At 28.6% G+C, this 14,524-nt stretch overlaps 5 protein-coding genes across 7 annotated transcripts in view; 4 read left to right on the plus strand and 1 right to left on the minus strand.

The window, feature by feature from the left end:
• The window catches only part of LOC145742331 (uncharacterized), a 120,191-nt gene that overhangs the window by 43,898 nt on the left and 61,769 nt on the right, over positions 1-14,524 (plus strand). The gene's annotated exons all lie outside the window — the stretch shown is intronic.
• LOC145741902 (TGF-beta receptor type-2-like) lies at positions 1,187-4,942 on the plus strand. Of its 3 annotated transcripts, none has more exons than XM_082559579.1 (11): positions 1,187-1,335; positions 1,490-1,725; positions 1,857-2,025; positions 2,140-2,365; positions 2,631-2,731; positions 2,900-3,035; positions 3,111-3,289; positions 3,417-3,599; positions 3,878-4,024; positions 4,200-4,330; positions 4,549-4,942. In XM_082559579.1, exons 1-11 carry the CDS (start codon positions 1,329-1,331, stop codon positions 4,798-4,800), a joined length of 1,767 nt encoding a protein of 588 aa, XP_082415705.1. In that variant the 5' UTR covers positions 1,187-1,328; the 3' UTR covers positions 4,801-4,942. The 3 variants fall into 3 exon arrangements, with proteins under 3 accessions (XP_082415705.1, XP_082415706.1, XP_082415707.1); XM_082559580.1 differs by having other exon boundaries at positions 2,143-2,365; XM_082559581.1 differs by having other exon boundaries at positions 1,490-1,719.
• LOC145743853 (mitochondrial inner membrane protease ATP23 homolog) lies at positions 9,038-9,969 on the plus strand. Its single transcript, XM_082561909.1, has one exon. It carries the CDS (start codon positions 9,095-9,097, stop codon positions 9,872-9,874), a length of 780 nt encoding a protein of 259 aa, XP_082418035.1. The 5' UTR covers positions 9,038-9,094; the 3' UTR covers positions 9,875-9,969.
• LOC145743854 (proteasome subunit alpha type-2-like) lies at positions 9,869-11,549 on the plus strand. The gene is made up of 7 exons (XM_082561910.1): positions 9,869-10,034; positions 10,156-10,365; positions 10,500-10,622; positions 10,769-10,850; positions 10,920-10,993; positions 11,080-11,137; positions 11,307-11,549. The coding sequence occupies exons 1-7, from the start codon at positions 9,997-9,999 to the stop codon at positions 11,421-11,423; spliced, it is 702 nt and encodes a 233-aa protein (XP_082418036.1). The 5' UTR covers positions 9,869-9,996; the 3' UTR covers positions 11,424-11,549.
• LOC145743178 (uncharacterized) lies at positions 11,727-14,201 on the minus strand. Its single transcript, XM_082561088.1, has 2 exons — positions 14,148-14,201; positions 11,727-13,553 (listed from the first exon to the last, which is right to left on the minus strand). The coding sequence occupies exon 2, from the start codon at positions 13,551-13,553 to the stop codon at positions 11,820-11,822; it is 1,734 nt and encodes a 577-aa protein (XP_082417214.1). The 5' UTR covers positions 14,148-14,201; the 3' UTR covers positions 11,727-11,819.

Raw genomic sequence — 14,524 nt, forward strand, 5'->3', positions numbered from 1 at the left:
TTTTTTATCTGTTCTGCTATTTTAGGGGAACTAAAAGTCGAACCTCTTTTCGATATCTTGAATCAACATCTAGAAAAGATATAAAATGTTGTTGGGTTTTATCTAATCATTAACTTTGTTACGAGTATAAGTAAACATACGATATTAAGGCATGATTAATACTCAGCATAATAAATAAAATACCCGCAAACTTAGAAGTTTCGTGCGCAATAAATTAACTTGCGAGTCGATAGATCTTTTTTATTAAAAGAAAAGCTAGGCTTTTTCGTAAGTTTTTTTCTAATATTATTTAGTGAAAAACATATATATTTTTTTTACCCTTTAACTTTTTAAAAAATGTATTAATTCTATTGTTTTAAAAAAAATTCTAAACAAATGCGTGCTGGAAAACATGTAGTCACCTAAATTATGACGTTATTATTTTATAAGATTTCTATGCCATCGGTATTTTCTCCTCAGGCGACATACTAGAGCCTTGAGGTAAAGTGCGATCAACTATTTGCGAGTACAATGTACAGACTGAAGTAACGTGTTAAGTGTTTTGCTATTAAAGGTTTACAGAACAACTTATATTATTTTAGATGATGTGAATAGTTAACAAATGTGTTATTGACTTACTAATACACAGTATTTGAGTATATATTGATGTTTAATCAGATGATCTATTTTAATTGGTTTTATTGAAGACGGTTTCCTGTGAATTTAAAAACTAAAATAAAGAACCTTTTCCTGGAAATAATATTTTAAATAGAGTTCGAAACTATAGTGTTTGGATGTATGTTATTTTTTTTTTATTTTTTTTATCGATATTTATGAATATTTGATTTAACTTCCTTTCGAGACGAGACAGCCTGGTAATTTTTGTGAAGAAAATAAAAACAGAGAAAGAAGGTTTAGAGTAGAGCTACAATATGTGACGTCACAAAGCGACGACGTGATTACTCAAGCGTATCGAAACGCACAATTGTTTACGAGACAAACGAAATTAAATCTTGTAAATTAAAATCGAATAAAAAATAACAAAAATTAGAATTTTTTAAAAGGTTAAAATATTTTTAAAGGATTTTAATTAATTCGGTGTCTGGAAATATTTATAAATTCTTTTTTGATTTTAAACCATATAAGGTCCTTAAAAAAATTATAATTATCGGTTATAAAAAAGTTTAAATTTAATTGGGCTTACTTTTTTTTTAAATAAATTTTTAGGTTTAACAAATATCGAAAAAATATTTATTAATTAACCAGTATTTCGTTCAAATATTTATTGGTTTATAGATTATTATATACGTAAACTTTATTAAAAATTAGTGATTTGCCAAGGAAATGTAATGACAGGTAAATAAATGTTTAATTAGTTCAAAAACTTCTGTAATAACAAGACGGGCTAAGTTTTTTTTTTATTAGTTTAATATACAAATATATAACTAGGTTTTTAAAATTTGTTATTTAAGTGTAAGAAGAAAATATAAGAACATTTACGTTGTTGCAGGCTTTATATTTCGGTGTTTGGGATTTTTCGGGTGTTTAATAACCCTGGCATCTTCTCTAAAATGTAGGCGATGCAATTCATTGCTGTCTATAGATGCTTGCGAAAAAGCCCAATGCAGTTTAGAAGAATGCGACATAATAGAAATAGACGGTTATGGCATCTGTCACACCTTTGTTAATTTTGACACAACTGGAGATGGACACACTGTAATCACAAATATTATTCCACAGGTAAAGGTTGGTGATATTCTTAAACTAAAATATGATTTTATTTATATACGTTAAAAGTCAAAATTCTTCTACTAAAACGCATTACTTAAGAAGGACATTATGCAACTTGTTTTTTGAGAAATTTTATTTACTTTTAGGTGAGCCAAAATGGGTTGTCAACCGCAATAAAACAGGGCTTTTGCGACCATGATTTTCGTTACAATATATCGTGCCAGTGTGCTACTGAAGATTGCAACAAACTGATATCGTTTCCTTTTTACGAAATTTCAACAACGACCCAATCCGATCCTAAAATTGAAAATAACGGTAATTAAACTGTTACAGTTAAAATCCAAATAAAGTAAACAACATTTAAGGCTAGGATAAAGATAAAATGTAATTGAACTTCTATAAACTTACGTTTTTATATTCTTATTCTAGAAGGCCCTGGATTTATGCCAGTTATAATTGGATGTACATGTGTCGTGGTATTTATATTAGCATTGGCTGGTTTTCTATGGTTTAAACGTATTCGAAAACAAAAACTTATTGCTAAAGACGAATACGATGTAAAGCTACCACCAGGTAGTAGGTTATCGTGTGATGATGCTAGCTTGATCGACGGGGGTTGGGACGAAAGTGGAAAACATAGTTACTCGGCATATAAGTAAGTAGTTTTAAATATTTTACCCCCAGCGCACAAGATAAATATTAACGCATTACAAAACTTTTATTTGACATAACATATAATTAATAAACTTGTACGACAGATTTTTTTACTGCTGTTGCTAAAAATACATTACTTTGTAAGTTTTGAAAATTAAACAAGTTACAAATAGTGCTTGGCATGTATAATTTTCTTGATACGTGTTCGTCTAGTCAACTATTTTTTTTACTGATAGTAATAATTTATATTAATATGTGTTTAACAGATATTCATCCAGTATTGCAACTCAATATAGTAGAGGGTCGCGTGGTGCTGCATTAAATCATAACGACCAAAACCTACCAATAGAGTTGCAACAAATTATTGGTAAGTTAAGGACTATTTTATCAATTTTAAAAGTCATTCACGGAATTGCTTTTGCTTTTTTATGGATACCAGTTCAATGTAAATGTGTTGGCAAAATTTCTAAAGTATGTAAACATCACCAATTCCCTAGTTTCAATTTTTTTTATCAAACTGTTGATGTTTTTACAGGACGTGGTCGTTTCGCTGAGGTTTGGAAGGCAAAACTACAACAAGATGGCGTCCATCATCAAGTTGTTTCAGTTAAAGTTTTCAGACTTCGAAACAACGGGGCTTGGAGACAAGAAAAGGAAATTCTACACGAACAGTAAGAACATAAATTATAATGAAATCAGTTGAAATATTTCAGTATATATTCATCAATTTATTTGTATATGTTAAGTTGGATGAGGCACGAGCACATTATAGAGTTTTATGCATCGGAACAACACACGGTTAGAGGTCGTTTACAATTTTGGTTGATTACTGCTTACTACCAGCAGGGTAGTTTGGCTGATTTCTTGCGCTCACATGTTATCACTTGGTTGCAGTTTTGCGAAATGGCATTGACTATTGCTTCAGGTAAAATCAATTTTGAAACTAAAAAAAAAAATCATATTTAGTAATTAGATTTAGTAAAAGTACAAATTTTAAATCTATTTAAAAAAAAATTGTTCTATTGGTTATTTTTTACATGTTGTTTATATAGGACTTACTTACCTTCACTCGGAAAGGGACGATAAAGGAAGACCAAAAATTCCAATTGCGCACAGAGATGTGAAGAGCTGTAATATATTAGTAAAGGAAGATTGCAGATCGTGTGTACTGGCTGACTTTGGTCTTTCCCTGAAACTTGATCCTGAGTTAACTAAAGACGAACTATCTAACGCAGGTAAACTTCGTAAACAAAATAAACATTTTTGTTTAATGTCGTCTTTATTTAAAAAGGATGTCTTTTTTAAAACTTGTTAATTTTGGTTAACCAACCCACATACCTGTTAAAATTTTTTGGCTCAAATTTTTTGGCCCATCAATCTATAGTTAAAAATATGAACTTAAGATTTTAAGTTTTACTGTTTTTTTTTGTTTAGAGTGGCTAAACCGATTTAGATATATCCTAACTATTACCTTAAAATTAATTTTTTTTCTATCATTTTATGTTTGTTATAGGCCAAGTAGGAACGTCCAGGTACATGGCACCCGAGTTGTTGGAGCGACTTGTAAACCTCACAGATATTGAGATGTTTAAGAGAGTTGATGTTTATGCAATGGCTTTAGTGATGTGGGAGATAGCAAATCGTTGTGAGGCTAACCAAGGCAAGTATAAAAACCAAAATGTCAGAATTTTAATTGTGAAACTTTTTTAGGTAAAAAAATGAGTTAAATTTTTAAAACTTTTTAACTACTTTTTGACGCATCTGCACCAACATTTACTTACAATCAGATATAAATTTATAACAAACAATATTTGCAATGGATTTATTTTTTGTAGGGATGGCATCACCATACAGTCCACCATTCGGGGATCAAATAAACGACCATCCTACCAAAGAACAGATGCTAATATTGGTTTGCAGGGAAAGGAAACTACCAACCATTCCCGAAAAGTGGAAAACTCACAAGGTTAAAAAAATTGAAATTTTGAATTAAAATATAAAACAAACCTAACCAATAAATAAATCAAAAAATATATACCCAATTTCAAAATATAAACTTTACAAACATATGGGAACCTACCTTGTTAATAATCTTTGTTATAAGCCAAGTTTCTTAGTTTAATTAAACAACTACAAAACAGCTATTTCATTAAAAAGAAGTAAATCAAAAAATCTGAATTTCAGGGAATGAATCGCTTTGCCGATGTACTCGGCGAGACTTGGGAATATGAACCCGAATCGCGAATAACCGCCGGTTGCTTTTACGAGCGTTTACTTAAAATCCTTCCGATGGACTCCACCACCTCTGACGTCACTTCCTCTTCTGACGTCACAAGTCTTGACGTCACAGATGACGACGAGGAAAAAGAAAAGCTAATCGAAAAGCTGAACAATGAAATAAACAAGGAAACAAAAATTATTTCCACCATTGTTTAAAGACTGATTTTTTCCGCCTTTTATTTTTTGTATCAAAAACCATGTTTGTATCTTCATCCATGTTTTGATAGTTAAGTAAACTAACCCAAGTAGGTACAATGGAAAAAAAAAAAAAAAAAAAAAAAGAGGAGAAAAGGGGAAATTTTGGGAAAGTGCTTACCAAGTTTAAGATACTGAACAAATCGAAACACACGTATTGTTATCTTTATAAATGATAAGTTCACATTTTACATTATTGAATTTTTTATGTTCATGTAATTTTTATGATCCTACAGATTATTTTCCTATAAAGATTTTTGTTGTTTAATCACAATCAGTTTGTTATTTGTCCATAGCCTACCTTTGTATTAAATAAAAAAGTGCATTTAATCTGCGTTGTGGTTTGTTTTCACTATTAAAAAAAATTTAACAAAGTGTTTTAATTAATCCAAATCTAGTGAAAAATAATTTTGTTAACAAGATTTTAAAATTATATAAAAAAAATGGATCACGTATGTTTGTCCGGCTCTAGACAAAACTACGTGCCGTTTACTTTAGGAGGAAATTCTCTCGCACCGTAATCCAGACGAGAGATTTGGGAGAGCCGTAGTGTAATTACGTTTTGTGTCGAATTTTTATTTGTTCTTTCTATTTGTAAAAATGTAACTATTTAACATAAAGTGCAATAAATGATATACATTTGCTATAAATTACTACATTTTAGGGTAATATAGTTTAATTTAACAGTTATAAATTCGATTAAGTCTTATATTAGGCAGTACGCTTGCTGCTCATTAGTAGTCGTCAGACAAGACCTATTGTTTCAAGTTTGCGACTTTAATGAACACCGACAGTTGTTAAAAGTTAAAACCATATGTAAACAACTACTAAACAGCGATTTCGTTAAAAGGAGTAAATCAAAAAATCTGAATTTCAGGAATGAATCGCTTTGCCGATGTACTCGGCGAGAAGAAAGTGTTAAACTTCCACTGATCGAGTATTTTATAAACAAACAAAAAATAATTAAACAATAATTAAATACAGTTAAATAATTTAATTTTATGATATTAATATCATATTACATCACTAACCAAAATTTGAAAACCTAATAACAATCTTTAGATTTTAATAAAGAAACACCTATTATTTAGTAATTAGTGATAAAAATAGGCAGTTTGGAACATAATATTATTATAAACAACATGTTAAAATTTCAAAACTTTAAATAAACTAAAAAAAAGTTATATTGAACCAAAAATCGAATGAGTAAGAATAAAAATAAATATACAGACAATAGCAATATGTTTCGAAATCTAAAATTTCAATCATAATAATAATATTGACAATAACAATATGTCTTAGATCTTAACTCTTCGAACTACAAAAAATATATTTGCGCTCTAAGCTAGATTCGAACCCGGAGAGTTCGATCGAAAGTTGAGTGCACTAACTTTCAAGCCATAAGGGTGAATGATTAAGCTTTACGCTATTGCAACTAAATCACTTTTTCAAAAAAAAAATTAATTAAAAAACATTAAGTTTAAAGATCATAATTTTAACTTTGTTTCGATCAAATTAAAAGGGTAAAAATGTCAATAATGCGATTACAATATCTCAATATTATATTTCCATGTGTTTTTGTCAATTAAACAAAAATATAATTGATTACAAAGTCAAATGACATAACCTAACCTAGGAATATAAAATATATAATATTTTAGGTTTAAAGATTTTATCAATTTTTAATAAAAATGTCATAACTAATATTTTGTAAACACGTTAATTATTAATATTTTGTAAACACGTGAACAATTATTTTTTGATTTAGATTTTTTAATTTTTCAAAAAATTTGTATGCAATTTCATTGGCCAAAAAGATCACGTGACCTAATTGAACCCAAAGTAAGAATTAGCTCAAACTTTTTTTCTACGGAAAATTTTTGCGAAATGTTTTATTTTAAATGTTAGTTAAACCAATGGCGCGCCTAATAAATTATAATATTTTAGGTTTTGAGATATCATCAATTTTTAATAAAAGTGTCATAACTTTTATGAATATTAATATTTTTTTTAAATATTTTGCAAACACGTTAATGGGACCTGTGCGGTTCTAAAAAAACAATTATTTTTTGATTTAAAATTTTTATTTTTTTTTGAAAAATTTGTATGCAATATCATTGGCCAAAAATATCACGTGACCTAATTAAACCTAAAATAAAAATTAGCTCAAACTTTTGTTCTACTAAAAATTTTCGCGAATTTTTTTATCTTTCATATTAGTTAGGCCAATGCGCGTCTAATAAAATATAATATTTTAAGTTTTGAGATTTCATCAATTTTTAATAAAAGTGTCAAAACTTTTGTGAATATTAATATCTAAACAAAATATTTTGTAAACACATTTATTTGACCTGTGCGGTTCCTAACAGAATAATTATTTTTCAATTTAAATTTTTTTATTTTTTTTTTTTAAATTTTGTATGCAATCTCATTGGCCAAATATTTCACGTGGCATAATTAAACCCAAAACAAAATTAGCTCAAATTTTTGTTATACTAAAAATTTTTGCGAATTGTTTTATCTTTCATATTAGTTAGGCCAATGCGCATCTAATAAAATATAATATTTTAAGTTTTGAGATTTCATCAATTTTTAATAAAAGTTTCATAACTTTTATGAATAATAATATTAAAAAAAAATATTTTGTAAACACGTTAATTAGACCTGTGCAATTCTAACAGAATAATTATTTTTTGATTTAAAATTTTTTTTTCCAAAAATTTGTATGCAATATTATTGGCCAAAAATATCACGTGACCTAATTAAACCAAAAATAAAAATTAGCTCAAACTTTTGTTTTACTAAAAATTTTTGCGAAATGTTTTATCTTGAATGTTAGTTAGGCCAATGCGCGTCTAACAAAATATAATACTTTCAGTTTTGAGATTTCATCAATTTTTATAAAAGTGTCATAACTTTTATGAATATTAATATTAAAAAAAATATTTTGCAAACACGTTAATTGGACCTGTGCGATTCTAACAAAATATTTATTTTTCGAATTAATTTTTTTTTAAAATTTGTATGCAACCTCATTGGCTAAATATATCACGTGACCTAATTAAACCAAAAATAAAATTTAGCTCAAACTTTTGTTCTTCCTAAAATTTTTGCGAAATGTTTTATCTTGAATGTTAGTTAGGCCAATGTGCGTCTAATAAAATACAAAATTTTAGGTTTTGAGATTTCATAAATTTTTATTAAAAGTGTCATAACTTATATGAATATCAATATTTAAAAATAATGTTTTGTAAACATATTAAATGGACCTGTGCGATTCTAACACAATAATTATTTTTCGATTTAAACTTTTTTATTTTTTGCAAAAAATCTGTATGCAATTTCATTGGCCAAATATATCACGTGACATAACAATTTCATTAGCCAAATATATCACGTGACATAAAATTAAAAAAAAGTCTCATAACTTATAAATATTAATATTTAAAAAATATATTTTGTAAATACGTTAATAGGACCTGTGCGGTTTTAACAAAATATTTATTTTTCGATTTACAATCTTTTATTTTTTTGCTTCAAAAAATTTGTATGCAATATTATTGGCCAAAATATTACGTAACCTAATTAAAATGAAAATAAAAATTAGCTCAAACTTTTGTTCTATTAAAAAAATTTTTGCGAAATGTTTTTTTTTCTTGAATGTTAGTTAATATAATATTTCAAGTTTTGAGATTTCATAAATTTATCAGGTGACCTAAATAAATGTCATATAACAGGTGACCTAAATAAATGTCATAACTTTTTTAAATATTTAAATTTGACAAAATATTTCAAAATTCATAAATATCTTAGATTACTTTAATTTTTAGAATTTTTTGTATGGGTGCAAAATTTTATTAACGTGACGTCACCACGTTGTATACCTTTATGTCGCCATGTAAAATAAATCATGTGCTATTCACCCGCATATTTATTTTATTAAAAAAATGTACGTTTTTTAATTTAATAATTTTAATGTATAGTTTAAAAAAAGTTATATAAAACGTGTTTCAAGATAAATAAGACATGTTCAAATAATAACATTAACCTTATTTATTTTTTAAATCGAGAAAAGACTATGCGACCCTATGCGGTTTTAGGAGGAAAAGACCTGGAAAGAGTGACAGGTTACCATATTACAATAATTACAAGTCATGTTTTTTACGATAAATCAAAATTAAAATTGTAAATACTAAAATTTGTTTTAATATCAAATTAAAAATAACTTTATCGGATCTTTAAAGTTTTAATAAATATGACTGAAAATATCCAAGCAGAGACTGATGAAAAAATCAATCCATTAACTGAGTTTCGAAATAAAGATCTTAAAACCAGAAGAGCTCTTTTATTTGGGTTTGGCGAACACTCGAATGACGATAAAATTAAAGTCACGCGAAAATTAGTAAACAAATTATTGGATAAAGCCCAATTTTCAGACATTGGAAGCCCTTTGTTAAAAACTATGCTTCTTGCATTATCAGATGCTGGTTGTGTGCTTAACCCTGAGAAAAATATTTGTATTGAGTATTGCGATCCGAATTCGAAAATGGTGGGTGGATTTGATTCGTCGAATAACCAAATTATTTTGTGCCAAAATCAGTTTGATAAACTGCTGACTGCTGATGGAAAAATGGAAACTATTAAGCATGTTCTCACACATGAGCTTGTTCACACTTTTGATCATTGTCGAGCTAAGGTTGATTTTTATGAAAATGCAAAACATCTTTTGTGTAGCGAAATAAGGGCTGCATCTTTAAGTGGGGAATGTATGGTTAAACACCAAAAATTAGATGCTGTATTTTCTGGCTTCAAAAGCTACCACCAGAACTGCGTCATTAAGCAAGCATTAAAATCGTTTCATGAACGCTATCCAAACATGGAGGATAAAAAAGTCGGCAAAATGGTTTCGGAAATTTTTACGACTTGTTATAATGATCATGAACCTCATGATAGGCTGCCATTAACTTACAAGCATGCAGAATTGTCTTATAAATCCTACCTCACTCGTAATCGTTATGGTTCTGCATTTTTTTAAATTTAAAAACCTGCAATTTCGTATAGTTTAAAGTTTAATTTTCAGAACTATAATTTAATTTTGATAGGTTGTTAAATGTGGTTTGTATTGACAGATTAACTGTTTAAATTAGGAAATTAAAAATGTCAGAGCGGTATAGCTTTTCTTTAACCACATTCAGGTAAAATTGGAAATATTTATAGTTTAAAATGTATTCATTTTTAAATAGTATATAACAATAAAAAATTGTAAAGTTGTAATTTTGAAGATGTCTACCTTACACGAATATTTTTATTTTTTAGCCCCAGTGGAAAACTGATTCAAATTGAATATGCACTAAATGCAGTTACTGCTGGCTCTCCATCAGTTGGTATAAAAGCTGTTAACGGGGTAGTTATGGCAACAGAGAAAAAGCAAAAATCGATTTTGTACGAAGAGAATAGCATTCACAAAGTTGAACCAATCACAGACAAAATTGGGATGGTTTATAGTGGTATGGGACCAGACTATAGGTTTGTTACTATGCAGAATGTGGATATTTTAGGACGAATACCAATATAATAATGTGGTGTATAAAATTATGTTGGTTTGTTTTATATTTACTATCTAATAAATTTTTAAAGCATTTTCGTTGTTTTTTCACAAGGGTTCTTTTAACAAGAGCAAGAAAAATTGCACAAGCATATTATCGTCAATATCAGGAAAGTATACCAACAACACAATTGGTTCAAAGAATTGCTCTTGTAATGCAAGAATACACACAATCTGGGTAACTTGGCTAGATTCATAGTAAACTGATTGAATCCAATGCTTCTTTTCTTTTTTAATAAGTTGATGGCATAATTGAGAAAGATTTTTTGGGTGTTAAAGCAATATCCATAAAAAAATATTTTAATTACCCAATTTACTTTACAGTGGGGTAAGACCTTTTGGCGTTTCTTTATTAATTTGTGGATGGGATAACGATAGACCCTACTTGTTTCAGTGTGATCCCTCCGTAAGTTAAATTGTATACGATTTTTGTAACAAAACTATATATATTTTGAATCACCTTTTTTTATTACAGGGTGCTTATTTTGCTTGGAAAGCAACTGCTTTGGGTAAAAATCATTTAAATGGAAAATCGTTTTTGGAAAAAAGGTGAGAAATTTTAACCAAATAATAACAATACATGATAGTCTTATCTTAAGAAATTTTGTTAAAAATGTCATCTACATTTTAAACAGATACAATGATGATATGGAATTGGAAGATGCCGTACACACCGCAATACTTACACTCAAGGTAGAAAATAATACATACATATGTACTACTTTGTTAAATTAAAGGCAACAATCAAAATTTTTTATAAACCTATGAAATGAAGTAGCAATTGGCTTTTTTATAAAGGCAAAAGAATAAAAATATAAATCAGTAACTTTTTTAACCTGAATCAATAAAACACATATTTTAGGAATCATTTGAAGGCCAAATGACGGAAGATAACATCGAAGTTGGAATTGCAAATGAAAGTGGATTCCATCGGTTGTTACCAACAGAAGTTAAAGATTATTTAGCATCCATTGCATAAAATTTCAAAAAAAAAAATTTTTTTTTAACTTTTTCATATCAAAACATGAAGTTTGTTTTAAAGTTCAAGCGCAAACTAGTAGATTCATAAATTCTTTGCTTTTCAAATCCAATAAAAAATATTAAGAAATGCATTTGTATTGATTTTTGATAGTTATTTATTAAACATGTTATGAATGATGACAAAAAAAACTTTTGTTTAGACAATTTGAACAAAAAAAAACTTTAGACAATTTGCACCATATGAAAAAACATAGTTTAAATGCCAAAGTATTTTTACTTTAAATATCGTTTAATTCTTGTCGAATACATAGTATTATTAAAGTCTACTACACACTATATAACATATTGAAAAAATAAACCAGTTTTTCGACTTAATTTAAACAAAACAAGAAAATTATTCTTCCTCATCAATACTGAAAGGCAAACTGTATTGCAGTTTTTCGGGACCATAAACCTTAGCAGATTTTTTTAAGATTTTTAAAGCGGCATGTGTCCCATTAGCATATTTCCTCCAAATTTTAAAGATTTTACTATGGATAAGTTCTAGATTTTTTTTCTGGTATTTCTTTAGCTTTTCTTCTGCAACATTTTGACGCTTTCCGACATTGGCCTCAATGTATAGGTATGATATAAAATCTGGGACAGAAAGTTTATGTCTTTTGGATAGTCGTATTTGCCATAAATTTGCACAATCAAACTCTCGAAAAGCGCAACCATAAACACTCCAAGACGACGGCCTCCATAATCTGTTCTCAAAAAATGTTTTTCCAACAAAATCGGCAAGAGGAATGAGCTCATCATTGGGTGCATGTCCTATAAGGTTACAAAATACAGGTGATATATGCCAGTGTGGTAAAAAGCATAGTGCCATTAGCTTTCGGATGTAGTCAAAAGTTTCGTCATCAGTACTGTATTTGTGTTCAAGACCCACAGTGCGCACGTGCTTAAAAATAACTTGTTGAAAATTGTATGCTCCCCCTTTTACATCAACTCCAGGTAAAACCTGCCTTAAAGCTCTCCATAAGGACACGTCAAACTTAGCAACAATTTTTTCGACCAATGAATGGCATGGGAGAAGACTGATAACCTCTCGCATTGCTTTTAAGTAGTCAGGTTTATGTTGTTTTTTAGTAAAAAGGCAATTTACCAACGGGGTTTGTTTAATTGTCTTATTCGCTTTGGTAAATGCCTGAATTAACAACATCTCTTTAAAAGGTTTGCTTACCAGACTAGTGGTTGTGTCTACATACCAAACCTTTGCCTTACTCAATAGTGCAAGGTTACTATCTGTGGCAAAAATCATAATTCGATTTTTCGGTTCAAGTAAATCTTTTTTTAAAAAATTAGTTGGAAGTTTTTCTACATTTAGAGGAAAGTTGACTGGAATATGAACAGGAGTGGTGTGTATTTTTTGGCGGTGTCGATTAACAATTCTACTTAATTTATCTATATCAGATTGGTTCATTGTAACATTTTCAGGAAGGACACCCTTTAAGGTATCTTTGACTATTGTAGTTGCAGACACAGACAGATTTTCTTTTTCCTTGCCTCTTCGTTTGGCCACTTGTTGAATAGCACTGAACACATCACAGCCAACATCGGGAGGGTGGTTGTGAGGTTTTCCCATTGGTACGAAAACTCCGTCTTTTTGCTTGACCCTGGCAGGGCAAGTTAGTTTCTTTGCTTGTTTTGAGCATTTCCACAAGACGTGATGAATGTGACGCTTTCGCAGGCAATATGAATACCCCAAGCTATCAAAAACTTTGTCTTTTCCTCTCGCTGATGTTTTCGTGATTATTCTGTATATTATATCTCCCGACTGGGCAGGATTTGAATTTCCTACAGCAGCAAGTTCAGGAGATTGGTAGAGTAATGTTTCAGGTTGAACTATTGTTAAGCTCTGGTCTAGTTGATTGTTTTCTGCTACAATATTTTGGTCTTGTTGATTGTTTTCTACAACAACGCTTTGGCCTTGTGAATGGTTTAAGTCACCATTTACAGTAAAGTCTAAATTTTCCATATCTTCAGATTGCTCGTCAACTTCAAATTGCACTGCAACAGAATTCTCACCTGAAATGTCCTCCATAGCACTTTGGAATTCATCATGGCCTATTTCAACTAAAGACATCTAAACAAATATGAATTTTTTTACAAAGTCTGGTGAAGTTTGTCAAACAATACTTGGTGTTAGTTTTGTTTTTTTATTGTAAATTTATTATATAAAATATTTAATGGTTTATCTGCTTTCGTTCAATATTTTAATTCGATTTAATCTTTTTAAATTAAATTTTGTAAAAATAAATCTGTCACAAGCCACTTCAAGTATAAATAGTAGTATAATCAGATAACGTTGTTTTAATTGTATATATACAGACAGACGAGACAGATATACCTTTTATTTATTCAAAAAAAAATTGTAAATAAAATTATATTCAATTCTCTGAACCCTGTCTGATCTGCTGATAGACTAATATTAAAGAGCTTGATTAAACGCAACGCAGGTTTACCAGTTTAAAATTACTTTATCACCCTTTTTCCTATTTTGCAACATTCAGACATTTTAAAATCTTAACAGTCTGACAGTCTTAAAGTTTAATAAAGCACCATCAGACCATAAAAACTGCAATTAAAACCAAAAAATTTAAAATTAATTTAAATAAAAATGTCTTAAGCAATTAAGGATTATTAATCGTAACCAACTTAACAATTAAGTATGACTTACCTTTGACAGATTATAATTCTTGTTTCAATTCAATTTCTACCACTATCATTTTGCTAGAATTTTTTTTTTAAATCCTAGTAGAATTTCGCATTTTTCCGCAAAATATTACGTTGATATGATAAGTTACGTCGATAACACAAAATAAACAAACACACATTATTATTTATTATTTAGAATGCACATATTAAGCTAAGTTAAATTTTTACGTTTAAGTTTTTTAAAATATAAAAAAATTAATTTAAAAACACAATTAAACCCCTTAAAAAACAATTTTAAAACTAGATTTATTTGATAAATAAAAAATGGTTCGAAATTATTTGATTATTTTAAAATTAATCCTTATTGTGAATAAATTTATGCATAAACATTACTTAATT

The sequence above is a fragment of the Corella eumyota genome, chromosome 2, assembly GCF_963082875.1.
Source record: "Corella eumyota chromosome 2, kaCorEumy4.1, whole genome shotgun sequence".
Taxonomy (NCBI): Eukaryota; Metazoa; Chordata; class Ascidiacea; order Phlebobranchia; family Corellidae; genus Corella; species Corella eumyota.

What these genes read in the sequence shown, in the direction of transcription:
- LOC145743178 (XM_082561088.1), bottom strand. Translation starts at nt 13,553, where the DNA reads ATGTCTTTAGTTGAAATAGGCCATGATGAATTCCAAAGTGCTATGGAG.
- LOC145743854 (XM_082561910.1), top strand. Translation starts at nt 9,997, where the DNA reads ATGTCAGAGCGGTATAGCTTTTCTTTAACCACATTCAG. An exon ending in CAAGAATACACACAATCTGG is followed by an intron (nt 10,623 to 10,768) that starts GTAACTTGGCTA and finishes TTTACTTTACAG; the next exon opens with TGGGGTAAGACCTTTTGGCG. An exon ending in TGTTTCAGTGTGATCCCTCC is followed by an intron (nt 10,851 to 10,919) that starts GTAAGTTAAATT and finishes TTTTTATTACAG; the next exon opens with GGTGCTTATTTTGCTTGGAA.
- LOC145741902 (XM_082559579.1), top strand. An exon ending in ATATTATTCCACAGGTAAAG is followed by an intron (nt 1,726 to 1,856) that starts GTTGGTGATATT and finishes ATTTACTTTTAG; the next exon opens with GTGAGCCAAAATGGGTTGTC. An exon ending in TCGTTGTGAGGCTAACCAAG is followed by an intron (nt 4,025 to 4,199) that starts GCAAGTATAAAA and finishes TATTTTTTGTAG; the next exon opens with GGATGGCATCACCATACAGT.
- LOC145743853 (XM_082561909.1), top strand. Translation starts at nt 9,095, where the DNA reads ATGACTGAAAATATCCAAGCAGAGACTGATGAAAAAATCAATCCATTA.